Genomic DNA, 23,224 nt, shown 5'->3' with positions numbered 1-23,224 from the left:
GCATAACAAGGACAATTAGTCCTGGATTGGACATTCGCGCCATCGCCGATCGCCATATATGGTCTTTTCCCTGCTGTCTCCTGGCCTGGAGGGCCCTAGAGCTGCGCAACCCTCTCCAGTGCCTCAAACGATAAAATTTAAGGGTACAAAGAAATATTAGCTGGACACTGCGGCCGGCTAGTACAAGGGGACTTTATCCCGGTCCAATAAATAACTGCTGCTCTTTGAAATTACGCCTACCCTTTGACTTATTCGTTTGCATCTACTACTCTGCACCTACGGCACTTCGACTCTAGCTAGTTCAGTACTCATCACAGTCCTTACCCATCACCTCGGTTTACTGACACCTTGATCTAACCGGTCTCATTCTCTCCTTCCCGTCGTCACCCACCTCAGTAAAGATGCTCTCCGCCGTTACATTTATTGTTGCCTTCTTCGCATGCCTTCAATCTCTCGTCCTCTCCGCGCCAATTCCTTCGAAAGGGGTCCAGAAACGTTCAACGACTGGCGAGGTGAGTGCTAGGCATTCAATTACGTTCCAATGGGTTTTCACTTTATCTTAATAGGCTACCTACTTCTACCGTGAGTTACGATTGAATTATATTTTTTTCTCGCCGTTTTGACCAGATCTTTTAGTCGGCGTTGGCAATTGCGGTTACGACGATTCTGGCAAAGATAGCGAATACATTATCGCTTTAGACTCCACTACCTACGGCAGCGGCGAATACTGCAACACTGTGCGTTTCGTTCTGACCTAATATTTATGGAATAACCAAGTCCTGTTATAGTATGTCTCCATTACAGACACCAGTACCGGAGTAACTGAGAAAGGTCTTGTAAGAGACTCATGCCCGTCATGCGGCGTTGGCAGCATTGGTACCCCTTCCTTCTAGCTTTATTTTATATTCGTTCACCGATGTTTATAGACATGTCAACGGGACTTTTTACAGCCTTGGACGGTAGCACTGATGCAGGCGTCTTTGCAATGTCTTGGGAATTCTCGTCCGACTAGTCAAGCTCTTAAATGCTTGATTCTCTTATGCCTCTTTATACCCCAATTTTGTTCGTAGAAACTTTAGTTGCCATCAGCGGGAAGAAATAGGGCAATTGCTTTCTGTATATATTTAAAGCTATGGACTTCTTTAGGAGTTTCTTATCAGGTAGTGATGTTGAACGTTGAAAGCAAATGTCCGAACCGAGGACGATGTGGCACTTTGTTATGAAGCGATGGTCCAAAACAGGCCAGCGCTGATACAGCCCTCGACTCCCACGTTTCGGTTCTATTTTCGGCGCACAATGTTCAATCTGACGCGAAAGAGTAGTGGATTATGTGCGGTCAATTGTCCCCGGACCTATTTTCTCATAATGCTAGGGTAGGACAATGTTGCTTAGCTACAAAGACAATCTCACCCTAAGACAACAATAACTTTAAAGGCCAGCTCCCATGCCACCTTTTGCCTTGTATAAAGCAGACCGGTCGAACGTTTTTTCAACTCCACATTTCCCCCCACATCTGAATCCACGGAACCAAATACCTACTGATTCAACCATGCACCACTCGAGTCGCTATTATCAGCATCGTCCATCGCACCAGTCTCGCCCACAAACCCGGCCTCGCCCAAAACACAAAATCTTCCCCCTTCTCAGTCTTCCAATGGAGCTTATCCTCGAGATCATCACCTACGCTGCATCACCAGTGTTCTTCAATGAGAAGGACGTCAGCATAGTGAAACCATCATACAGCGCAGCTATAGCGATGGCATGCGTATCCTATTTCATGTACCAGCAGACGATGCCCCATCTACTACACACCGTCATACTCAATTCCGAAGATGATCTCGCGTTGTTCGCGCGCACAGTTCGTCTTCACCACCAAGGTCGAGTATTCAAACGTCTTTCATTTGCCCCACTCCCGGTTCGACGCTTCTGGTGCTCAGAGTCGTATGAAGCTCTCGTTGATCGGAACAATAACGTCGACTATTCCTCTCTATACCAAGTCATCTGCCACGCAAAGTCCATCGGCTTGCCCGTTCATGGGATGCATTTGCTGTATAATGGCGTTACTAGCGACGGTGCGAATCCAAGCCAGGACTGGAGATGCCGACGCGTGACTTTTGAGGGACAAAGTCTGAGATGGAAGCCGATCACATCCTCCGGCGAAGGGGCTACGTTCTTGGGGAAAATCACCCATCTTTCCATGTGGGTGCCTTATCATGATCTGTCGAAGGTTCCTCCAGAGGAATACCCATTCGCGAACTGGGTGCAGAACATCCCATTCCACATGATGCCCAATCTCCGGCATTTCTCGTTTCCGCTTTTAGTAGATCAAAGGCGATATGGAAGCAAGGTTGGATACTCGATGATGCTTGTGTACTGTGCGCCCCACGGACAGGAGTTCAATCCTGTCGCGTTTCGTGACTGGGCCAGAAGTCCAAAATTCTGGACTTACGGATGGCAAGTAAAGCTCCAGATAACGCCAAAAATAGTGCCATCTGCACGTGAAGATTGGGTTGTCGGTTACGTTTTGGACGAGGCTGAGCGTGTTTGGAAGGAAGTCGACAAGATGCTGAAAGTAAAACATTAAGAGTATATACGCTGGGTTAATGGACAGTACAACCAACATGGCATTATAGTTCCTCAGTGCTAGTGATGAAAGTGTGGATCAATCGATTGCTATTGACTATGTGTGAGAGTAGTGAGGGTAGCTGCTGCCCGATGGTAAAAATGTCTGTTATACAGTACCGTGCGTCGAAAACATTGTGCGGACAGATATGGAATAGATGGAAGAGACCTGAGCAGATACACAACATGAGCAAGAAGAGCGATAGACGTAATAAAATGCAATAACGTGTCAGATGAGATATATCTGGGGAAAATTGGCACTTTTAAGAATTGAGATTTTGCAGCTTCATCCACTCTTTGTCGTTGGCGTTGAAATCGACACCTTTATGCTTCCACCAAAGTCTTACATTCTCTCCACCTCCAATAGAGTCTTCTAAGGCTTCTTCAATATCACACATACGATATTGGATGGGAAGACCCGACTTGTCCCACCACTCTAAAACTTCGGATCTATTGTGACGTGTGGCTCCCGTGAGCGCGTCTTGGTCGAATATTAACGGCAGGCCGCTTCCAAGCCACCACTGCAGCACTTCGACCTTCCCATGACAACTGGCATGTTGAAGAGCGTGTCGGTCGTATTTGGGATCCAACTGAGATGTAGCCCACCACTCCAGGACGTCCACATGCCCTGCTGTACTTGCCATATCCATTACACGGCCGATTTTGAGAGGCAATCCATGACGCTCGTACTGCTCTTTCCACCACTGAAGCACCGCAATCTGATTCTTCGCGCTCGCATACTCCAGTGCCGCCTCGGTATACTCCATGCGATGGCCGCATTGCATCCACCAATCCAAGGAAGCAATTTGTCCATTTCGAGATGCTCCGTCAATTGCATCTGCAATGGAACCAGGCTTCGGAGGTGGTACGAGATCAGGGTGGTGTTCAAAGCCGTGTTTCCACCAGGAGAGGATGTTGATTCGACCATGACGTGATGCTTTGACAGGGATGAGGTCGCCTTTGAAGATGGAGAGAAAGATGTTGTGGTGGTGGGATAGGAAGAATTCAAGGACATGAACGTAGCCAAACCGCACAGCCAGATCCGCACCAATCTTCGTTGGCAGATTGACAGATGGGTCGATGGCCCGTATGAGAGGAAGAGAGCCAGTTATCATGGCGTGGTCAGTGCACGACGCTCGAGACCACTCCAATGGCCGTGGAATAGACGTGGGCACTCCAACAGCCCTTGAAAGCTCCCAGTCGCCGACGTGGTCCATGATATCGGCCAAAATCTCCACTGGAAGATCTGGAATGCCAGACGGACGATGCCTTTTCGGTGGATATGGAAAGAGCAGGGACGCCGAGTTGGATGAAGAAGATATAGTGCCAGAGGCATTTGGGAAATGATAGAGATGAAAATCGTGGTTGGTGAGCCGAGAGGCAAGCTCGCCGTCGGAGCCAGAGGTGGGCAAATTTCGTAGCTTGAGGAAAAGAACGAGTTCAGAGTGGGTGAGTCTGCGGTAAGCTTGGTGTACGGTGTTAAGAGGCGATTCTACGGTCTGAAAAGAAGATAATTAGACAATAACACAAAATATACGAGTCACTGCTGGCGCACCGCCATACGATTCTTCGAGTACTATAGGGACAAAACAAAACAAGGCGGCCACCACATGTAGAAATGTTACGTAATCAATACAGCCGTCATTGCAACTCGAGTAGCCGTCCTTCACCGTTCTAGAATTTCCTTCCGTCTTCAATTTTTTTTTTTTTTTCCAGTAAGAGCCGCGAGAGCCAGCTCGTCGTGCCCACCTAGGTCATGATGCGCAATTTCGATATGTACATCACAAGCTCGTCAAATGCATCCAAGTCTACTTCAACGTATTTTTCTTCTTCGTCCGGACCCCCTGGAAAAACAGCATGGAGGTATAGTGGTGTAGTTGCATTCAGCAGGCCAAATCTGCTTTTGATGTATATGAATGCATTCTGTGGCACGGTCATCGTGGAGTCAAAAAGGAGACAACAGGTTCGAATACTTACGCGACCCGTCATGCTTGCCATTTTTTTCTTTCCGAATGCCATCGTGCGATTCCCAAATGTAACCATGATAGGCGCTGCTTGGGCTTTCGCATTCGATGCGCCCAGGAACGCCTGAAGGCATTGCCCTATCCCCGCTGCAAACAAATTGTCGGATGATACCAACAAATCCGCCATTTCTCGGACAACCATCAAGGGTATGTAGAATAATGTGGAGATGCTACGGGTCTTGCCTTGTAGTTGATTCTCAGTCAAGTGATGATTTATCGCTGTTTAGAAGGGACATTCAATATCGTGTCCATTTTGGGGTCAATCCGCCCAACGTCCATCTTGGGTTACGCGGCCACCTCCCCCGGTTTGCCTGGCCTTTTCATTATTCCCGAACACCCTGTATCTTTTGTTCTTGAAAATTAATGCCAGGCAGTCGGGCTGACCCAAATCGTTCTACTACAAAAATTACAAGCATCGTATACTGTTCTTCCATCCCAGGCTATGCAATACGCGACTCCTGCGGTATGCCTGGAGACACTTCATAAAATGCTTAACCATGGTGGGAGGAGCACTCACCGATATAGTCAATGAACCGATTCAAATTAGCGCGGAGGTTTGTGTCACTCTCCAGCCCATAATCCTGGAGCAATTCGCGAACCCTATCCACTGTAAGCCATCAGTAATTTCCATGGGTTCAGGCCAGGCGACACTTACAGTTATAGGCGAACAGCGATGTTAAATCCGCCGGATAAAGTTTACTGCGTTTTCCATCTTTCTTTAGCAGAACTTCAAGTTTATCATTCATATGTTCTAACGTAATCGCCGCGTTGGCTATACGCGCTTTCCTGTTACGACCAGCATCAGACTCAATATCATCTGGCTGGCATGCAACTCACGAATTCGCCAATGACACTCGGACCTCGGACAACTTCTCTTCGGTTTCTTCTTCTTGCGTGGCCAGAGGAATAGAAATATGATTGTTGATCTTGAGGTCAACTTGCGTTTTGGTCTCCTTCTCGATTACGCTCTTGATCTCGCTGGTAATGTGCGGTCTGGGGGGGGCGATGAGACTGTCAGCCAATCCTTTTAATCGGGCCGCACCTTAGCGCGTCCAAAATTTCCGTTTTCAGCTCTTCATGCAACCTATTCTTCACCTGTCCCACTTGTTCCTGTTCCTTTGCACCATTTGCTTTCACCGCTGCACGTAGAGCTTCGATTTCCTTCATGATATCGTCCTATATGAGTTATCCATTATCAGTAGTTTTTCAACATCCATTGACTTTATTCAGCGTACTATACTCGGCGATACTTTATTGACTTTGACCAACCCTGCGGCAAAATCATCCAACGATCTACCACTAAGAGTGGAGGGAGTTTGAGCACTTTCCAATTCACGAAATGGATTGAACACACGTCGCCTCCGTTGTACTAGACAGGTCGCAAACGGCGGTCTTGATAGAGGTAGGTTTCGTGGACTGCATGATTGATGACGAAAAGGGATAAAAGCAAACCTCCCTCGCCTGGGTTCTTTTGTACCCCGTAAGGTGACCATGAGGCAAATCTGGGAGCCTCCTTCTTTGGCATCCTTGTTGATCAAAAAGGAAATTCCATCAAGAGCGCTAGTTGCTCACTGAATAATATATTCTTATCTACAGATTCTACGTTCTCATCTCGGGGACAAGATCTTTTCCCATTCCATGCACGAGATAATCTCTAATGTTCGTCAGAGCACGCACTTCCATCTTCCGCTGTGTGTCTCTCGTTTCTGTGCCCATATGAGGTAGTAGCGTGATATTCGGGAATTCGAGAAGGCGGGGGTTGACGTTGGGCTCGTTGGGTAAAACGTCGAGGCCCACTGAACCGAGCTGCACATTTGATAAGGAAATAAGTATGGGTTGTAGATAAAAACACGTACATGTCCGTCCTCTAGAGCACGAATTAAAGCATCTGTGACGTCTTCAGCCACGACTGTCTTGTTTTGGGGTCTTCCATATCGACGTACCTTCATCAATGACTTGTCCCCGGGCCGTATTGACAATAATCGAGCCCTTCTTCATCATTCTAATCCATTTCTCTCCTACGAGGCCTCTAGTGCTGGCGTTGAGAGGGACACTAATGTTCAAAACGTCGGCTTGCTTGAGCATCTCTTCGGCGTCCTCGAAATATTCGCAGTATTCCGGGGCACCCTCAGCTTTATGGCGATTATGATATATGATGCGCATCGGGAAAGCATGTGCAAGCTCAGCAATACGCAGACCGATACCACCAAGTCCGAGAATAGCCAACGTCTTCCCTGTGAGGTCATACGACACGGCAGCGCTTCCAGCAGGCTTCCATTTCAAATCACGGAGAGAACGCTCCGCATTGGAAAATTGCCGCATTGCAGCGATAATCAGGTATAGAGCTGTCGTAGCTGTGGCATCGTCCACTGCGGCTGGCGTGTTGGACAGATAGATACCTAGAAACCATTTTAGGTCAACTAAGAATAACACAATCAATATTCAGACGATACCTCTAGCCTTGAGGGCTCCAACGTCCACCGTATCATAGCCTGCCCCATTCGACGCTACCCATTTGAGACTAGGAGGGAGATGATCGATGAGCTCTTTGTTGAACGGCCCAAAGGACGCTCCATAAGTTCTGAAGATGGCAACAATTTCACTGTATTTCCCGCCTGGGGAGAGTTCCTTGAAGAAATCGGTCCTATCCATGCTTTTGTCTAATGTCTTTGGAAAGGTCACAAGTTGGATTTTAGGATTTAGTGCATGAGGGCCTGACCACAACATCAGCAACACCATCGAACAATTCCTTTACTTCCTCGTGGGCCCATTTAATTTCTATTTCAGGTCAATTATTGATGACTCCTCGCTGAAGAATGGGAAAACTCACTACTGATGAGAACTTTAGGTGCCATGGCAGCGTGTAGATCAAAGTGCGGTTGGGACTTGATATAAACCTCGCTTTTGATAAGCTCGTGAGCACTCGAAAAATATTTCCAATTGCTGGGCATTCCGGCCGGCTTTTAACCTCCCCGCGGGGAATACTCTGAAAGCGTTATGTAAAAATTGGGTGCTATGAGACGGCAGCGCCGTGTGTGGACTGTCTGGAAGGCCTGCGTGAGTAGTATGACTCCGGCGACATACTTCTTGCGTGTCCTAGCAGCAGGCCGGTCAGGCCAGGCCCCCACTAACACCCATTCGTCTCCGGCATGAAAACTTTACTCGTTCCTTCGAGCGATGAAAGCCCCCAAAGTTAACTAAAGCCAGCCGAATCTCCATAACGTGGCGAGTGTTACGGGTCTCCGCACCAAGGGTTATGTGCAAGCAGCAGAAGATTATTCTCTGGTTCTTTTGAAAAAAACATTGAGTCCCACAGATCCAAGCTGGAAAAAAGTAATGGCTAGAGAACTCCCTATGATATTTGCCCACCACCATGTCCATCTTCCAGAGCACGAATCATAGAATTTCCCGACGATCCCAGGAATCTTGTTCGAATTCTTGTACGGATAATCGCCCCTTCATCGACAACCTTTCCTCTGTGGTGTTAAGGAGTCCGAAGCATTGGCTACCCCGCATCAAAGATGAATAGATGACGCAGACAGGAAAAGCTCGTACGAGTTCCCTAAGGCGTGATTCAAAATAGTCCTAGTATGGCGAGCATGTTTCCCTACAAGACAGCTGCGGTCCCAACGGGTCTTCACTCGAGGTCAAGCAAAAAACGCTCAGCGGCGGAAAACTGAGGCATCGCGGCAATGATTACGTATAAACCCGTCGTTGCCGTCACATCATCCATGCATAAAAGTGTATTGGAGAGACTTTTTTTTCTATGAGGCGTCACTTGAGTTAGACACCCTGTATTCACTAGAGCAGCCTGAACGTCGACCATGGAACCCAATGAGGCGATCCATTTCACGATCGAAGGAAGACCATCGACGAGTTCTTTGTCCCATGCGCCAACGTGTGGACGATGACTGTAGACACAAACAACAAAACTGTATCTTCCACCTGGTAGAAGTTCCTTGAAGTAACTGGCACGGTTAGGCAGACGATCAGGATTATCTAGTCACTGTAAGGTCGTCTGAGTCATCGGGACGTGCTGCGAAGAGGAGCTTACGACGACATCAGCAATGTCACTGTACAGTTCCTCTATATCTGGCTGCGTCCAAAAAATGGTCCCTATTGCAGGTCGTCATGGATTGTTTGGTGAGACCGAGTTACGAGGCGCACACACCTCCAGATTAGTATTACCAATGTCAGTTCTGGCTGTAGAGGGTAAACGGAAGCGGACAGGCGTTAGAACTCTGAGAGGGGGCCCTTAATGTATGGCTATATTCAAATATCGTCTGAGCCGGTGGTCCGACCCTTGCAGGAGAGGTCATATGTCCGTGTTTTCTGACGAGATACATAAATCACGCTACAACGAAGTGATCTATTTGAATATCAGGTCAGATGGCCTGTAGCTGAAACGCGACATGCACCTGCGAAAAAAGTTTTGAGATGCTTTTGAATCGTATCCCCACGTAGTGTTCAGTAATCCACTTTCATGATATGTTATAAGATATCTGAAGAGAATGTCGAAAAGGGTGGCAGATAGGAGAATCTTGAACCTACTTCAAACACGTTTCCTCCTTGAAGTCGCTATATAACTTTTTGTTGAGCTTGCGCTATGTTGCAATGAGTAATACGCACGCCACAGAGATATTTGATGACTGACCTCCTTGCGGATATTTCCTTCGTTACGAGATGTACCTATCCGGAATCTCCTTTTACATCCTGGCAGATCACTTTCTAATCCACCAAAACCATGGCAGCCTTGTTGTCACCATATCCGACGAATCGTCCATCGCACCTATATAAAACAAACTTGAAATAGGAATTTCATATGAATGAGAGAATCAAGGAGGTCACCACACACGACGACGGCGCGGATTACTCGAGTTTTCCGAAAAGTAAAGAGGCCAATTAATGTTTTGGCATGTTTAGTTTCATGGTCATTGATTTCCAACTCGCAGGCACTCAGATCCCTTGTCGAAAGCAAACGAATTGACATGTTCCATGCGTCTTGGGCACCGGGACATAATAGCACTGACTATGAAAGATTTTACGCCGCTTCCCCTGGAGAAGTATACCAGGTGACGCGGTATCCACATGTGAGCCTTATGTGATATTCAAAGCTGACAGTATTCAGATGCAGGGAGCGCCCTTCTCTCAATTACGTCATGACGGATTTGGTGTTTTTGATAGCTGCACGAAAGTCTGTGCAGAGGTAAAAGTAAAGTCAGTGCGAGCAAAGAGACGCGCGATATTCCTCACGTATTGAACTGGCGATCAAAGAGGTCAACGACCCAGTGTACATCGAAACGCGACATTTGCAGTGATGATGAGTAGGGCGTTCCGAGCGAATCCAGAAGGTCCAGAATGTGGGTCGTGTCATTTTTGACGTGTATGGTCACTGATATCGAATGAAATACCTCGGTATCTCTCGACTAGGCGCGCGAAGACTTGGAACCTATTGCTCGTGATAATAATCGTGTCTGAGCCAAAGGGTCCGAGATTGCACGAAGTTTTCCAGGAAAGAGATCGCTTGTCTAGTGATTCTAAGAACAGAGTCCAGTTTCTGAATCGAGGCTTGACAGTAATCGCATCTTCTGTGCCGTCAAAAAAGGTCCAAGACACGACCGATGAAATGCGATCTTTTACGAAGTATATTGTCGTGTAGAAAACGGCGGCCATAGTATAGAAAATACGACCATCAGAAAGAGCTCGAAGAGTCGATAAAGCACAGTTTTGAAGGACATCGTGAAGCGCAGATGGTGGTCGGCGGTCAACATGTATATTGGGCCAAATAATTACATAAATAAAATATTAGGTCTTGACTAAACCAATAGCACCAGTAGCAGCGGCATCGTCGACGAACTCCACATGAGCAAATGTATGACCGTTCGCGGAAAGATGGTTTAAGACCATGTTCCTGTATGCCTCCACACCGACAAGCGACCCTCCAAAGCAGATGACGGCATCCTGTGCTCTGACAAGGCGCGGTGCACCGTCGCTTCTCTCGCCTAGTAGGACGGCAATCTGGGATGCAAGAATGCCTGAACAGGTCTGAAGAACATCAATGGCAAGGGCGTCATGATCCTCGAATGCGGACTTGAATACGAGGGGCGCAAGGGACGACAGTCGCTTCTCTCGAGGCATGAGACGATGAGCCGCAGTGTTTGCCAGTGGTGCACTGGGTGGAGGTACATGAATCTCTGTCAAGAGATCTAGAACGTCCTTAACGCCGAATGCCTCCAGAACTCGCTGTTTGAGGCTGCTTTCCCTGGCGGGCGTGCTCAGAACAGACGCACTGTCGTGTTCAATCAAGAGTCGGCGCACTGACTCCTTTCCAACGTGAAATCCGCCGCCTTCATCACCTAGAATCCATCCCCATCCACCGATCCTACCCAGCTCTTCTAGTTGACTCCCAGATGACTCTCGGAATGACACCACATTCGACCCAGTCCCAGCGATAACCGTAACGGCGTACGATACATCGGGATGCATTCGGACAGGAGCTGCAAGGAGATGGGTGTCATTGGCCACCATGAGCCTTGGGCCTTGCGGGATACCGAGCAGCGTTGAAAGTGCAGGAGAGATGGCATCGATGGCGACTGGCGAGTCTATTCCCGATATTCCAAACCATGCTGCTGCGAAGGGACTAGGTGATGGCAATAAGGAGAATGGTTCTTCGGAGGGGCATTCCTTCAATGCGTCGGTTACGGCTGCACGAATAGCAGCAATGACTGCCTCCAGAGAATGATAGGCAAAATTTGATGGACCTCCGACTGCGCGCCCGACAATCTTTCCAGAAGGATCACATATCACTGCGGAAGTCTTGGAGCCGCCGCAATCGCAGCAGAGATACAAGGACATGGTGGTGTACTGTTAACTTGTATCTTACGCTTATATCTAGCAGCATCTCCAGGCAAGGAAACCTACCAAGAAAGACGAATACGGCAGGTATCGATTGCCTTATGGTCGATTGACTTGGACCGATGTGGAATAACTCACAGGGCACTTTGGAAAACTGGAAAAACTGTTGAAAACTCTCGACGGGATCGTTCCGAAACCGCATACCCGATGGTTTCCGCACTAAAGAGGGGCCACTTTCAAATTTCTTACCTTTTTCCGCCTTTTTTCGCGCGCTTCTCCACAATCCCCTGTTCGAAATTCTGTACTTGCAGGAAGGTATCACATTACCCGATCATGAAGGATTAGATGATCGACAACGACATATTTCTCAATTGACCCCGTGTAACTGCGGTCCGGAAGCTTTAATTTGATTCTAAAGGAGTACTTATTTAGACTTTATAAACCAATACCTTTGCCTTCTGCTCCTCGTCTCGTCTTTTTTACCTGGGACAGTCGCTCCTTTACCCATTTTCTCTCATGGCGATTGACGTCGGCTTCAAAACCGAAAAACCGTGAGCAGAAACGAACAGTCTCACCTTCGTTTACTTACATCTCCATTGGTATAGGTTCGTTGAACTAGAGGTCACCAAAGGCGATCTCGTCCTTGGCTCCATCGTTTTTGGCTTCTTCGTATGTCTGGCACAAGGATCTAAAACATCTCTGTTGATGGATTTCGTTGAAACAGTTTGGCTTCGCTATTAACGTGGTATGGAGTGCCATACGGGAAACTAGACGGGCCAGAAGGGTGCGGATTTACTGACCGCCTTCAGTCTCGTATTCATCCCTCCTCAGTTTTCGGGGTATATATTCATGATCTGGCTTGAAATTTGCGCGTGAGTACTTTTTACTTTAATTTACCCCTATGAGGTCAACTCATCATCGTCATTCAGCGATGTCGGTTTTGCTGTGCGTATTCAATCACATGATGGCCCTTGGAATTTGCTGAAACAAAAGTCTAATTCAGGTCACTGCATGGGGCTACCTGTATGTTTTCATACCAGTGTTCATCTTCAGTTGCCCACTTGTGTTACAGCGCGAAGCATTTCCCTCCTGGTATTGGCGTCTTCCTAATGGTCATCATATGCTGGATATCCCAAGTAAGCTACTAACCCTCTGCCCTGGCTTTGTGGTTTTAAAGCTGACTCTTCCTCAGGTTCAATGCCTCATGCTGATCATTGTCAACCGGCTCTGTATTTTGTACTCCGAGCCAAGGCAAAGAGTGTGTTGTTTTACGTCGGAATCCTTGGTGAACGTGACTGACTTTTTCAGATGATTCTCAAAGGAATCGTTGCAGGAATCGTCAGCTGCATTTCTATAGCCACCGGTTGCATATGTGAGCATGTCCGTTCTTGTATCCGGCTGCGACTCACTCGCTCTCAGGGATCCCCGCTCAGCTACAAATTAGTTCTAGACATATCTGGGTATGTTCCGCGTGAACTATACCTGCGCTGGTGCTGATGGACATATTCAGCTCAATCATTGGTGGGACCGTGTTGAAAAGGCTATCTATCTGCGTATGTCCTTTACTTCTCGGTTTGCCAAAATTTCGACTGGTCAACGCCACTTAGTTTTGGACTTGTCTCTCAACCTCCTGTTCATCCGGATGGTAAAAACGCGGCTCGTTCAACACGGCCTGAAAAAGTATGACAGAGTCATGCGGTACGTTGTCCTAGCCTTCCTTATACTTGTGACGAAATTCACCCTATGCATAAGATTCAATGAATACATCATCTTCGTTTCCATTAGTATGGATATTCTGCTTCTGGGAGTCACATTCCTTAGAAATCCGTTTGTATACTGTCAAGTGAGCGTTTCGGAGTTTCTCGACACCTCTCGCTAACAGCCAATTAGTTCCACCCTGTGGTATACATCGTAAAGCTCCAGATTGAGATGACTATGTCTCGTATGTTTATTTTCTTCACGTCTCCATGAGCGAGTCTTAAAGCTGCTTTCATCAAGGCCTCCTGATCAAGGTTGCGCGGTCGACTGGTATCAACGTTTATAACGAAGAAAAAGGCGGCATTACATCGGACAGTCTCAGCGGAAACAAAACCACGAATCATGGCGGAGTGTACGTGCTTCGTATTTTCTTCACACAGACTCGTGCCTGACAATTATTTAGGGCTGTACAAATTCAAACTCAAGTATTCACTCATGCTGAAGGGCCGGATGAATATGGTAAGGACCCGTATTTCGTGTGGTTTACGTATTCTCATAGCGCTATACAGAACTTGAGGCACGGGACCGCAAAGATCAGACATTGCAGGAAGCCGAATCCGTCAACTCCAGCGGCGAAATTCTTAAAGTCTCGCCAGTCTAGCTGTGTTAGACCAATTATTTAAATAATACCCCAGACATAGAATTCTTGCGGGGCCCCATATAATTTGCTTTCGCTCTAGTAGACACATTATGCGTAAGCGAATTTGAATTTGGATACCTCACATGCGCTTATACGAATGTCCGACCTACCGCCGCCGGGACCTGCCCTCAAGTCCGAGATTTATAATAAGGGGGCTCACCCTAAATTTTTTTTTCGTGCGGCGACACGGCCATGTCGTTTCCCTATGTTGCTCATAACTGCTTATTCCATTCACATGGTTTTATCAGGCGGTTGTTCGAGTGTCAGGCCGTGTTCTGAGCGATCGGACGTCTTAGCACCCAATGTCGTTTCTCCCTATTTAGTGGGAGAGGGGATGGGTCGGTGGTTCCGGACATTCCATATACCTGCATCGTAGTTTATTCATTTCAAATAAATGAAGGTGTTTTCTTACGTTCAAGGCCCTTCGCCCTCGGAGAAAAGGAAAGAAAATTCAATCTAGGCATTGAAACAGAAAAGATCATAGACAGGATGCCCATCCACCGACTTTCAGGGTGTGGATATTCCATTGATTATAAGTGACTTTGCAGATGGCAGCATTATGCCCTTTCACTCCTCCATTCATCCGTTTCTCACTCACTCTCAGCAATGAGTGCAACAATCATTCTGAAAGCGACCTCAGCGGTTGTCATCACACAAGCGAACGGACGAACCGGTAGAGATAGTAGAAGAATGATAACAGATAGAACCCAAGCTTGATGAAGCTCTCTTTTTTGTGTCCTGGAAGAGACCTGAATATCTCCGTGGCATCGTACATGTGATTTTTGTTTCGTATCCTGAGACAAGACGTTAAGAGGTGTGAGAGAGAGATAGTGAAAGTGAAAATAACTAACTTGTTTGCATTAAAGACCACCAATGGTAAGTTCAGAAGGAACGCGGTCCATTGTCCAGAGAGCAGGAAAAGCAGGGTCAAAAATGCATGAGCAATGTTTTCAGGAAGGACGAACTGTTGGGAAGATGAGATAAGACGTGACTGTAGATATCTCACAATATACTTGGTTAAGCTTGTTGCAAAGATCTATGGGATTTATGTAGTCGCATTCCAGGTCCGAGAACATGATGATCTAGAGGGCGACACAGTCAGTAAGGTAGCATGACCATGACCCTCAAACACGGCCTAAGGAAAAAGCGTAGACAAACTCACAAAGAACACCATGCAAAACAGCAGTCCGGCAGCCATGAGGACTGCAAAAAGGAACAACCAGCCTGCACACCCAGACACCGCAGGAAACGTGGATTTTGACGGCAAAATGAATTATCAACGATATCGGAAAACGGCAGAGAAAGAGGGCGGAGAAAAATGGTCAGTACTGGTCCTAAGTGCAGGCATGGGGATGACACCCCAGGACTGGTAAGGATACATGCTCACCTGCTCCACCCATACTGCTAGTTGGCTCGTTAGATAATCTTTAAGTGTCGTAACCCGGGAGTGAAAGCCTGCATGGAATGACACAGAAAAATTAGCCAGAATGAGAAAGCGAAGGCTGCACGGAACACCGACAAGGAGCAGAAGTGAAGGAAAAAGCAAGATGGTGGTGAATGCGTAGTCCAACGAAGTCAACGTCACGATCATACAGGGTGACAAAACGTGACCATCATATTCGCCATTTCGGCTTGTATGTCATATGCATTTAGAGAAGCTTTTTCAGAGTTCTCGCGATGATGAAAATGAGATACATGTCATTATTTAAAGCAGTGAAAGCAAATATTCTATTGAAAGTATAGCCTGAAACCGAGGGAACTCATGAACAAGACTCACGATGGCGACTACCAACTTGAAAGTAGTACTAAACATCGTCGCGGTCTAACTTGAAGTATCTATAGCCATCATCTATCACGCCATCAACAACAGGCACGCTTCCTGTTCATGCTTATCCAACTAGGTACGCCTCAATTGGTTTGACACTAATAGGTTGCACTGACCGAGGAAGAAGCTATTACTGGATTAGCTTTTACTGATGCCATGATTAGCGGGAGGGCTGTTGTGGGACGCTGGTCTTCATAGAAAGAAAAATTGCTTGCCGTGTCTTGCTCCTCGAGCGTATTTAATGACCTTTGATACCTAGAACACTGTATAGACCATGATGAGTGTCCGAAACTGCAGATCACGGAGTATGATGGCACCTGCAGAAGTGTATTGCTCTTATCATTGCGTAACCGAATGGACATAATAAATGCAAACTTCTTCTATGACTCCAGCCGTTGACGACCGTGTTTGAAGTCAAGCCTTTGTTGTGCCAGGCAGCCAAATCTTACAGGTAATACTGCAAGAGCAAGTCAGAAATGTGAAAGGCAGTGAAAATAAGACTGACTGACTAGGCGAATCTCTAACGGTAATAAAGTACAAGCTTCCTGTTGGGCACTTGCATTCGGGAAGTTTATGGATGCTCTTAACAAGTGACACTGTATTCAAGGTCAACCGCGGTCGCAGACGATGTCACAGAAGCAACGCACCAATGATCTGAAAATTCAAGCAAAACATGTTGCATCAACAGGTGGAGATACAGGAAACGATCCTAAAACTTCTGGATAACGACGCGTCGGCACGAAGGTGCAATAGTATAAATTACAGGAAGGAAATAGAGTTGGGAGATGAAGAGGCCAGGAGATTCATCAAGACACCGAAATAAATGAGTTCGCAGTTGGAAGATATGTGACGGCACACGGTCAGTCGATATCCATCTTCCTGTGCCCACCATTCCCAGGTCGCCTACCACCGCGTCTTCCTCGTCCACCTCGTCCGCCACCGCGTCCACCTCGCCATGGTGTTTGTGTATAGTCTCTTGGGTCAGCACCGGGGGGAGCAACGAGAACTTGCGCTCGTGGATCCTTCAGTATGGCATCTGACCTCATTTTCCTGATGACAGATTAAGATAACGGAGAAAAAAAAAGACAAAAGGGCACGTACGAGCCGGTATCATTCTCTGAGTCCATTAAAACGTCCACGCTACCCTCCTTCATCACAAGCCCCATACCATCAGAGCCAGCCAGTCTCCCAAACAGTGTAGGTCCTTTGTGCAAACCTACAATCACGACGGATAGTGTCTTACCGTCAGCCTGCTGCTTGTCGAATTTGGCAACGGCAGCTTTGGCAGACGAAGGGTCTTTGAATGTGAGTCGAATTACCACTTCAGGAGAGGCAGCCATGAGCTTGGACTCGGTTATCGTGCCACAGCGCTTAAAGATTGCAGCGACGTCCTCTGCCGTCGTTCCTTTCACAAGACCCATGACCTCGACCACGTTGTTCTGGCTGGCCCCCTTTATGGATAACTCTGATGAGGAGATGCCTGCTGCTTTTTCGACAAATTTTCTCGCTGGTCCAAAGTTGACTCGAGGAGCTACGGGCTGGATGCCGAGACGGGCGGAAAGATTGTTTTCTGATTCGTACATATCGTGGCCCCACTGGCTGTCAACGTCTGCCTTGGGAGGCCTGCTCTGTTGCGAATAGGTTGGAATTGCGAATGCCGAGTAAACTGAAACCACGAACATATGGCGTCGAAGAACGACTTGAATGGACGCCCTTTGAACGGATAGCACCGGTGTTAGGAGGATTCCCCATGCGCTGAAGTAATGAAGCCATTGTCGAAAGAGAATGAGCAAAGAGTAAGCAAACGATGGTGGTCAAAAGATGAAGGTGGCGGTGGCGGTGCCGAGTCGATTTGCAACCTTCTCTAGTACTCCGTCCATCCTGCCTCGGATTTGCTTCCTTTCTTTCTTGGACGATATCTACTTTTACACATGTGCCGTAGAACTGACGACGTCTGATTTCCACTCTAGAATTACATAGGGCTCAATTATAAACCGCCAAGGTCGGATAGTCCGATTCGCAACGTCAACTTGCTGACTGAACAGATGCGACAATCGCCTTTTGAAGCCTTGGAACTACGCGAACTCGTCTTATAATTACTGAACAAGATTTGCACAAAGACAAGGTGATGTCTCGATTCTCTTTCTTTCGCCCATTTCAAGCACCTGAAGCCTCGTGAATGCAGCGTTGGATCCCTTTTAATTTGGATGGAATTATCGCCGACCCTCCGGTAAATACTCTACCCATTTACCGGTCTACATTTGCATGCTCCTGATGCCATGTCCACAATCGCAAGCTGGCAACTCCAAAATACTGAGTTCACCGTGTCCATATAATACCATAGGTCGTCGCTCTGTAGGCACAAGGCTCCTGCGATTTACATGCATTTTTGCTGCGGGACCGAATTTTAACGCAACTTGGAAAGTTGATATCTATCGGGAGTATGTAACCCCGCCCAAAGTTCTCGTGATACGTATAAAGGAGAAATGATCTTAGAGAACTATTTTCGACGTCTCTTTTTCTCCCCCCTCCTGTCATTTCACCATGCCTGCGAAAATCTACACCTCACCCGACCCGTCTGTGCCTATCGTGAGCCGATCCATTTTCACACATCTCTTGGCCATCGATGGCGACCTTGTTGGAGGACACCCAGCTAGCCTACCGGCATTCGTGGATTCCGCGTCGGGAACAACAATAACGCGTGCACAACTCAGGTCTCTTGCCCTTTCTCTGGGTTACGCCCTGCGGAATCATCCAAAGATCGGCGCGAAGCGGGGGGATGTTGTTCTTGTCTACTCCCAGAATTCTCTAGCATGGCCTGTTGTCGTCTTCGGGTGTACGTGCAAGGGCCTGTTTCTCATCAACGAACCTTATTCTTCCACTTAGCTATATCTGCTGGCCTACGTACAACTTTCGCGAATAGCGCATACACGAGTCGTGAATTGGCTCACCAATACACGGATAGTCGTGCCAGCTATGTCTTCACAACGGAGGAGGGCTTGCCTACAGTCAGGGAGATGTTTAGGACCGTTGGTGTGGGAAGTGCCGGCGACGAGAAGATCCTTCTATTAAGTAGCAGTTTAGCCTGGGCCGGTGGACCCGATACTCCGAGGGCCCCTCACACTGCGGGCTTACTACGGATAGATGATTTACTGTCGCTCGGGAAGCTGAAGGAGGAAGACAAGTTCGAAGGTCATCTTGCTCAAGAAACTGTTCTCTTGTGCTACAGCTCCGTAAGTGTTTAGTCGGCGAGGTAGATCAGATTTTGACGGTCGTCTTCCAGGGAACTACAGGAAAACCCAAGGTATCATTAATTCTACATCCCAGGTAATTATTTGTTCAATGAATGTCTATCCTTGTATAGGGTGTTGAGGTAAGTGCGTCCTGTTCTCTGTCAGCCCCCAAGTAACCTTGGCGATCGAAGACGAAGCATCAAAATCTGACATCTGTGGTTGATATGTCCAACTTGGCCCTAAATTATATTGCCGGAGGGCCAATCCTGGGTGTTCTTCCTTTCTATCATATATACGGTAAGTTCCCTCCATAATCTACAGCACCTGGTTATTCACTATATCTACAGGTGCCGTCAAGTTGCTATTGTTCCCCCTCAGGTGCGGTAGTCCGTGCATTATTCAGCCACGCTTCGACCCTGCGCAGTTTTGTGCCAACATCGAACGGTATAAAGTCAAACTTGCGTTGATCGTCCCGCCGATAATGGTTGTCTTCGCCAGACATGCGGGTAAGCCGACGTCTTCGATATTCTTCGGCATTCTTCGCTGACGCCGCCAAATTAGCTGTTGAACAATACGATTTGACGTCTCTGAAAGTACTGATTTCAGGTGCCGCACCTTTGGGAGCAGCACTGACGAAACAGGTACGTCGACCATTATGAACGGAATGAAACTAATGTGTTTAGGTCAATGATCGACTACATGCAAGGAATACAAACTGCGCCATTGTACAAGGTTATGGTCTGACCGAAACTTCTCCTATGACGCATCTACTTCCACCACAAGACGCCGAAAGGAAGATGGGTAGCATTGGCGTTCTCTTGCCGAATCTTGAAGCCCGACTGGTCAACGAAGATGTGGACGCGGCAGAAGGCCAACCCGGCGAACTCTGGATACGGGGGCCTACTGTTATGAAGGTACGAATGGTCCTCTCACCTAGCGGGCAAAAAGCTAGATTATGTTGATTAGGGTTACTTAAACAACGTCGAGGCAACCAAAGAAGCTATCACACCAGACGGATGGTTCATGACTGGCGACGTCACCATCCGCGATAAGGAGGGATTCTATTTTATTGTGGATAGACGGAAAGAACTTATCAAGTACAAGGTGAATCTAGTGTCTGTTTCCGAAGTGCTGGCTGAATGACACTTCTAAGGGTTTCCAAGGTAAGCCAGAGTATATTAACGAGAATCACCATGAACTAATGTTCCCCCAGTTCCTCCGGCTGAGCTGGAAAGCGTACTATTAAGCCACCCTGATATTGCAGATGTGGCTGTAGTTGGAGTATATGATGCAGAGGAAGCGACAGAACTACCGAGGTGTGTTCTTCGTCTAATTGCAGCTACTGACCCTAAATAATTTGATCAGAGCCTATGTAGTCCCCGCCAAACCTCAAAATTTAAGTACCGATATCGAGAGGCAAACGTTCGCGCGGGATGTATCCTCATGGATACAGACCAAGGTGGCGAGACACAAATTCTTGCGGGGCGGTAGGTCTTGCCGTCTCTCTTCACAATGCCTGTCATCACGTGCATCTTAGGGGTCACTGTTATCGACGTTGTGCCCAAGAGGTAAGCACTAGGGCAACACGGATCTGCCGATACTAACGCTTGACTTCAGTGCGGCCGGAAAAATCCTTCGCAGGGAGCTACGCGACCGTGCGAAGGCCGAGTTAGAGAGGAAGACTCCAAAGGCAAAGTTGTAAGATCGTATCATAGTAGGAGCCCCAGTATTGCACAACTGTCAAATATAGACACTGCATTCTAATAACATAGAGACAATAGACCTGGAGGAGCTTGGTCAGTAAAGGGAACTTGCAATAAATTAGAGAAGAGCATCAGGGTTGTCAAATTCTGGAGCCCGCCCTCATCAACATAGACGAGGTATACACCATGAAGAAATTCAAAGAGATATTTTTGAAGCATCATAAGATAGAAGATGGAAGATGACTCACGAATTACTCTCTAACGTCTTATACCAAACACGAAGAAGCGAATTCTTCAGATGAGAAAAAAATTGATAGTCCCATGCCGAACGAGAGTGAGCCCCATTGTGTTGAAGACCCTGAGAAGGGCTACAATCGTATAACTGTGTCTATGAGCAACAACGTGCCTACACCTCCAGCAGGCTACCGAGCGATACACACGCTCATATCTTCGCGCATGAACACCTTGGTCGGATAGTGTGCTATCAGAGAGACAGCAGAGCGGTCGAGAGGGAGCCACAAGCCAGAAAAATCAGACTGAGCAAAGCACTCTCGCCGTCCTCGTTCAGTACCGTCGTGCTTGGAGACGGTCGCTTTCCGTTAGTTGAACGAGGACATAATCTGCATCTCCGGGGACTTTCCCCACAGCACAATATGAAAGCAAGAGCTCTCTGTACGGAAGCTGCGACGACGATTCTTCGGACGGCAAAGGTATCGACCAGAAAGAAAAAAAAATGGTATTTATTGTCCATTTTGGAACTCCGATTGAAATCAGGATCGCCCACTGACTGCCGGCTCGAGCTTACGCTTCCGAACTTTGATGTCGTCTACGCATGAACAGCCTACTCAGCAGCCGCAACGGGTTAGAAAACCTGCATTTTCAGACTGGCCGACAATCAAGATACTTACGCCTCCCCAGGGTGAGCTCCTTGTTGTCAATTTGTGGAACGTCTAACGAAGATTAGGACGTTTCTCTCTCAAAACTGACGAGTGGTGTATAACGTACTGCACGCAGACAGTCAAAGGCCGTTTTGACAGCCAGGAGCCTTCATGTCGATCTTTGTGCATTCGGAGGATATTTGCCCATGAAGTCCGGAATATTGTGTCATTCCGACGGCACCAAGATGTTGATGAAGAAGGCAAGGCAAAGTATCCTCTACCTGCTGAGGGACAGCCCGTCAATATACCCCGATATCTGGGTGGTAAAGCATCAGAAGATATGGATGACGACGCCACATCGCGGCCTGAACAGAGCAGAGAAACCAAGTACTGGGACGAGGGATGGTATCTATGGACGAGCTCCAACCATATCTCATCGGTGGAGAAGATACAGATGATGAAGTATGATCTACGGGGGCAGGTCCGGAGAGAGCACTACAAGGAGCAGAGAAAGGCGACATGGCAAGAGTACCAACAGTTTATAGAACGCAACGCACAACTAGTGCACTCCCCACTACCTGACGGCGAGCATAACAAGTGGTGGGGAGCTATTGTGCCTCCTCCTCCAATACCCGAGACATCGTGAGCACTGTTTTTGTTCTGGTTTCTGTCATTCTAATTTTCGGTTAGAACGCATTCTTTGCTTATACCATTACCGCCTCAGATGTCTCCAGCCTGGGATGGTATACGCAAACTGCTGCAGCCGACACGGCGCGTCCTAACAATCTTCCGAGACAGTGTTATAGCTGGGGACCATCTAACATTTGCAGGAATGGTCTGGCGAAAGGCATGGACAAAGGAGCCTTATTTTCTTGTTCAACGGACGTTGGAGATTGCGCGTGACATGTGGAAAGGAGCCGGGAAGGATGATAACGATGACGAGAAGGATGGCACACATTAGCATGGATGTACGTTATAATATAACAGAGAATACTAATCTGCAAGTCTACTTGTCTAAAACGACTTTCATGGCATCTGATGGATAGGAAACGGTCACACAAATTTCACGATGACATCGTCGGCAATAACTTTAACAAGTTTAAAAAACAAATTCCCACGGGCCACGGCCGAAGAGGAAAACGAAAAACAATGACAACAGTGAGGTTCGAACTCACGCCCCAGAAGACTGGGTGATTATATAAACCATCTGAGTTGCTAAGTTCTTAATCCCAGCACCTTAGACCACTCGGCCATGTTGCCCCCTAATAGGGGTATTGTCAGACATAATATCCTGAGTAGAATAGTTCTAAAAGGATTTGTCTAACGATGAGATTGCCGGTGTCATCTCCAACAGAGCTTCTGGTCTTTTCAATGGGGCAGTGTCAGAAGCGGAAGACAAAGGGTGAGTTCAAAGAAAGTACAGGCGTGTGTATCACAACAGGGGACTGAACGTATAGGATTCATCTTTGGGGTTGCAAAGGTGCTTGCTGTAAGATTTGGCAGGTGTACACGATGTTGTTGTTATGGAATCCGAGTCAAATGAGTGGGGAGTTTGATGTATGGCACTGCGCATATACATGAACAAAGAGCTGTCATATATAATATATACACATAAGGGTTATCTATTACGTAACCAAGGCTGGATCCAGCTCTGCTCGCTGGAAGGCGTGCTTTGTACACCATAAC

General features: G+C 47.4%; 13 protein-coding genes and 1 non-coding gene across 14 annotated transcripts; 5 read left to right on the top strand and 9 right to left on the bottom strand.

The window, feature by feature from the left end:
• The first annotated feature begins 60 nt into the window (after nt 1–60).
• BT62DRAFT_928372 (uncharacterized protein) lies at nt 61–1,175 on the top strand. Its single transcript, XM_043185491.1, has 5 exons — nt 61–512; nt 567–582; nt 637–737; nt 789–876; nt 927–1,175. The coding sequence occupies exons 1-5, from the start codon at nt 402–404 to the stop codon at nt 1,010–1,012; spliced, it is 402 nt and encodes a 133-aa protein (XP_043043145.1). The 5' UTR covers nt 61–401; the 3' UTR covers nt 1,013–1,175.
• Nucleotides 1,176–1,549: 374 nt separating this feature from the next.
• Nucleotides 1,550–2,584, top strand: BT62DRAFT_1001932 (uncharacterized protein; the record flags this gene model as incomplete). Its single annotated transcript, XM_043176791.1, has 1 exon — nt 1,550–2,584. The coding sequence occupies one exon, from the start codon at nt 1,550–1,552 to the stop codon at nt 2,582–2,584; it is 1,035 nt and encodes a 344-aa protein (XP_043043144.1).
• Nucleotides 2,585–2,690: 106 nt separating this feature from the next.
• On the bottom strand, nt 2,691–4,242 carry BT62DRAFT_598341 (uncharacterized protein). Its single transcript, XM_043181549.1, has 3 exons — nt 4,178–4,242; nt 2,849–4,121; nt 2,691–2,791 (listed from the first exon to the last, which is right to left on the bottom strand). The coding sequence occupies exons 1-2, from the start codon at nt 4,181–4,183 to the stop codon at nt 2,886–2,888; spliced, it is 1,242 nt and encodes a 413-aa protein (XP_043043143.1). The 5' UTR covers nt 4,184–4,242; the 3' UTR covers nt 2,691–2,791; nt 2,849–2,885.
• Nucleotides 4,240–4,963, bottom strand: BT62DRAFT_597988 (uncharacterized protein). The gene has a single exon (XM_043181545.1). The coding sequence runs from the start codon at nt 4,786–4,788 to the stop codon at nt 4,372–4,374; it is 417 nt and encodes a 138-aa protein (XP_043043142.1). The 5' UTR covers nt 4,789–4,963; the 3' UTR covers nt 4,240–4,371.
• BT62DRAFT_598244 (uncharacterized protein) lies at nt 4,938–6,028 on the bottom strand. Its single transcript, XM_043181548.1, has 6 exons — nt 6,001–6,028; nt 5,689–5,945; nt 5,484–5,639; nt 5,302–5,432; nt 5,164–5,253; nt 4,938–5,115 (listed from the first exon to the last, which is right to left on the bottom strand). Exons 2-6 carry the CDS (start codon nt 5,811–5,813, stop codon nt 5,087–5,089), a joined length of 531 nt encoding a protein of 176 aa, XP_043043141.1. The 5' UTR covers nt 5,814–5,945; nt 6,001–6,028; the 3' UTR covers nt 4,938–5,086.
• A 217-nt stretch (nt 6,029–6,245) lies between these two features.
• BT62DRAFT_978871 (uncharacterized protein) lies at nt 6,246–7,501 on the bottom strand (the record flags this gene model as incomplete). The annotated part of the gene is made up of 5 exons (XM_043189387.1): nt 6,246–6,511; nt 6,590–7,045; nt 7,100–7,313; nt 7,366–7,424; nt 7,477–7,501. The coding sequence occupies 5 exons, from the start codon at nt 7,499–7,501 to the stop codon at nt 6,246–6,248; spliced, it is 1,020 nt and encodes a 339-aa protein (XP_043043140.1).
• A 782-nt stretch (nt 7,502–8,283) lies between these two features.
• BT62DRAFT_1001930 (uncharacterized protein) lies at nt 8,284–10,319 on the bottom strand (the record flags this gene model as incomplete). The annotated part of the gene is made up of 9 exons (XM_043176790.1): nt 8,284–8,614; nt 8,654–8,762; nt 8,814–8,845; nt 9,198–9,250; nt 9,301–9,335; nt 9,766–9,830; nt 9,900–10,038; nt 10,096–10,174; nt 10,221–10,319. The coding sequence occupies 9 exons, from the start codon at nt 10,317–10,319 to the stop codon at nt 8,284–8,286; spliced, it is 942 nt and encodes a 313-aa protein (XP_043043139.1).
• Nucleotides 10,320–10,402: 83 nt separating this feature from the next.
• On the bottom strand, nt 10,403–11,814 carry BT62DRAFT_1073074 (uncharacterized protein). Its single transcript, XM_043178913.1, has one exon. It carries the CDS (start codon nt 11,499–11,501, stop codon nt 10,452–10,454), a length of 1,050 nt encoding a protein of 349 aa, XP_043043138.1. The 5' UTR covers nt 11,502–11,814; the 3' UTR covers nt 10,403–10,451.
• BT62DRAFT_598000 (uncharacterized protein) lies at nt 11,760–14,059 on the top strand. The gene is made up of 17 exons (XM_043181546.1): nt 11,760–12,052; nt 12,107–12,170; nt 12,226–12,285; nt 12,333–12,373; nt 12,431–12,446; nt 12,505–12,524; nt 12,574–12,637; nt 12,694–12,759; nt 12,810–12,873; nt 12,921–12,961; nt 13,012–13,054; nt 13,109–13,199; nt 13,254–13,344; nt 13,392–13,443; nt 13,500–13,611; nt 13,663–13,718; nt 13,769–14,059. The coding sequence occupies exons 1-17, from the start codon at nt 12,018–12,020 to the stop codon at nt 13,858–13,860; spliced, it is 1,008 nt and encodes a 335-aa protein (XP_043043137.1). The 5' UTR covers nt 11,760–12,017; the 3' UTR covers nt 13,861–14,059.
• A 323-nt stretch (nt 14,060–14,382) lies between these two features.
• BT62DRAFT_598022 (ER to Golgi transport-like protein) lies at nt 14,383–15,206 on the bottom strand. Its single transcript, XM_043181547.1, has 5 exons — nt 15,062–15,206; nt 14,913–14,981; nt 14,751–14,863; nt 14,571–14,693; nt 14,383–14,523 (listed from the first exon to the last, which is right to left on the bottom strand). The coding sequence occupies exons 1-5, from the start codon at nt 15,095–15,097 to the stop codon at nt 14,490–14,492; spliced, it is 375 nt and encodes a 124-aa protein (XP_043043136.1). The 5' UTR covers nt 15,098–15,206; the 3' UTR covers nt 14,383–14,489.
• Nucleotides 15,207–16,386: 1,180 nt separating this feature from the next.
• BT62DRAFT_597825 (uncharacterized protein) lies at nt 16,387–17,837 on the bottom strand. The gene is made up of 2 exons (XM_043181544.1): nt 16,826–17,837; nt 16,387–16,774 (listed from the first exon to the last, which is right to left on the bottom strand). Exons 1-2 carry the CDS (start codon nt 17,404–17,406, stop codon nt 16,585–16,587), a joined length of 771 nt encoding a protein of 256 aa, XP_043043135.1. The 5' UTR covers nt 17,407–17,837; the 3' UTR covers nt 16,387–16,584.
• Nucleotides 17,838–17,907: 70 nt separating this feature from the next.
• BT62DRAFT_944101 (AMP binding protein) lies at nt 17,908–20,678 on the top strand. Its single transcript, XM_043187904.1, has 14 exons — nt 17,908–18,560; nt 18,611–18,957; nt 19,008–19,028; nt 19,089–19,097; nt 19,149–19,254; nt 19,305–19,463; nt 19,519–19,598; nt 19,641–19,871; nt 19,924–20,061; nt 20,111–20,120; nt 20,171–20,273; nt 20,323–20,444; nt 20,495–20,525; nt 20,575–20,678. Exons 1-14 carry the CDS (start codon nt 18,269–18,271, stop codon nt 20,657–20,659), a joined length of 1,734 nt encoding a protein of 577 aa, XP_043043134.1. The 5' UTR covers nt 17,908–18,268; the 3' UTR covers nt 20,660–20,678.
• Nucleotides 20,679–21,452: 774 nt separating this feature from the next.
• Nucleotides 21,453–22,543, top strand: BT62DRAFT_963036 (uncharacterized protein). Its single transcript, XM_043188668.1, has 3 exons — nt 21,453–21,579; nt 21,625–22,180; nt 22,229–22,543. Exons 1-3 carry the CDS (start codon nt 21,480–21,482, stop codon nt 22,497–22,499), a joined length of 927 nt encoding a protein of 308 aa, XP_043043133.1. The 5' UTR covers nt 21,453–21,479; the 3' UTR covers nt 22,500–22,543.
• Nucleotides 22,544–22,688: 145 nt separating this feature from the next.
• On the bottom strand, nt 22,689–22,798 carry BT62DRAFT_t40. Its single transcript has one exon. It is a non-coding gene; the product is annotated as a tRNA-Leu (tRNA).
• Between the last annotated feature and the right edge of the window lie 426 nt (nt 22,799–23,224).

Source organism: Guyanagaster necrorhizus (assembly GCF_019112545.1).
Source record: "Guyanagaster necrorhizus MCA 3950 unplaced genomic scaffold BT62scaffold_5, whole genome shotgun sequence".
In the NCBI taxonomy this organism is placed as follows: Eukaryota; Fungi; Basidiomycota; class Agaricomycetes; order Agaricales; family Physalacriaceae; genus Guyanagaster; species Guyanagaster necrorhizus.
This window is presented reverse-complemented; position numbering and strand designations above follow the sequence as displayed.

Coding starts and splice junctions, on each gene's coding strand:
- BT62DRAFT_928372 (XM_043185491.1), top strand. CDS start 402: ATGCTCTCCGCCGTTACATTTATTGTTGCCTTCTTCGCATGCCTTCAA. Junction 738..788: donor GCGGCGAATACTGCAACACT/GTGCGTTTCGTT, acceptor GTCCTGTTATAG/TATGTCTCCATTACAGACAC. Junction 877..926: donor ATGCGGCGTTGGCAGCATTG/GTACCCCTTCCT, acceptor CGATGTTTATAG/ACATGTCAACGGGACTTTTT.
- BT62DRAFT_597988 (XM_043181545.1), bottom strand. CDS start 4,788: ATGGTTGTCCGAGAAATGGCGGATTTGTTGGTATCATCCGACAATTTG.
- BT62DRAFT_598244 (XM_043181548.1), bottom strand. CDS start 5,813: ATGAAGGAAATCGAAGCTCTACGTGCAGCGGTGAAAGCAAATGGTGCA. Junction 5,640..5,688: donor GAAATTTTGGACGCGCTAAG/GTGCGGCCCGAT, acceptor CGCCCCCCCCAG/ACCGCACATTACCAGCGAGA. Junction 5,116..5,163: donor TCGGTTCATTGACTATATCG/GTGAGTGCTCCT, acceptor AAGTGTCTCCAG/GCATACCGCAGGAGTCGCGT.
- BT62DRAFT_1073074 (XM_043178913.1), bottom strand. CDS start 11,501: ATGTCCTTGTATCTCTGCTGCGATTGCGGCGGCTCCAAGACTTCCGCA.
- BT62DRAFT_598000 (XM_043181546.1), top strand. CDS start 12,018: ATGGCGATTGACGTCGGCTTCAAAACCGAAAAACC. Junction 12,053..12,106: donor GGCTTCAAAACCGAAAAACC/GTGAGCAGAAAC, acceptor CCATTGGTATAG/GTTCGTTGAACTAGAGGTCA. Junction 12,760..12,809: donor ACTCCGAGCCAAGGCAAAGA/GTGTGTTGTTTT, acceptor TGACTTTTTCAG/ATGATTCTCAAAGGAATCGT.
- BT62DRAFT_598022 (XM_043181547.1), bottom strand. CDS start 15,097: ATGGCTGCCGGACTGCTGTTTTGCATGGTGTTCTTT. Junction 14,864..14,912: donor TTTGCAACAAGCTTAACCAA/GTATATTGTGAG, acceptor TCTTCCCAACAG/TTCGTCCTTCCTGAAAACAT. Junction 14,524..14,570: donor TTCTTCTACTATCTCTACCG/GTTCGTCCGTTC, acceptor GGTCGCTTTCAG/AATGATTGTTGCACTCATTG.
- BT62DRAFT_597825 (XM_043181544.1), bottom strand. CDS start 17,406: ATGTTCGTGGTTTCAGTTTACTCGGCATTCGCAATTCCAACCTATTCG. Junction 16,775..16,825: donor TCAGAGAATGATACCGGCTC/GTACGTGCCCTT, acceptor ATCTGTCATCAG/GAAAATGAGGTCAGATGCCA.
- BT62DRAFT_944101 (XM_043187904.1), top strand. CDS start 18,269: ATGCCTGCGAAAATCTACACCTCACCCGACCCGTCTGTGCCTATCGTG. Junction 19,599..19,640: donor GAGCAGCACTGACGAAACAG/GTACGTCGACCA, acceptor TAATGTGTTTAG/GTCAATGATCGACTACATGC. Junction 20,445..20,494: donor ACACAAATTCTTGCGGGGCG/GTAGGTCTTGCC, acceptor CGTGCATCTTAG/GGGTCACTGTTATCGACGTT.
- BT62DRAFT_963036 (XM_043188668.1), top strand. CDS start 21,480: ATGTCGTCTACGCATGAACAGCCTACTCAGCAGCCGCAACGGGTTAGA. Junction 21,580..21,624: donor GATACTTACGCCTCCCCAGG/GTGAGCTCCTTG, acceptor AACGAAGATTAG/GACGTTTCTCTCTCAAAACT. Junction 22,181..22,228: donor CCTCCAATACCCGAGACATC/GTGAGCACTGTT, acceptor ATTTTCGGTTAG/AACGCATTCTTTGCTTATAC.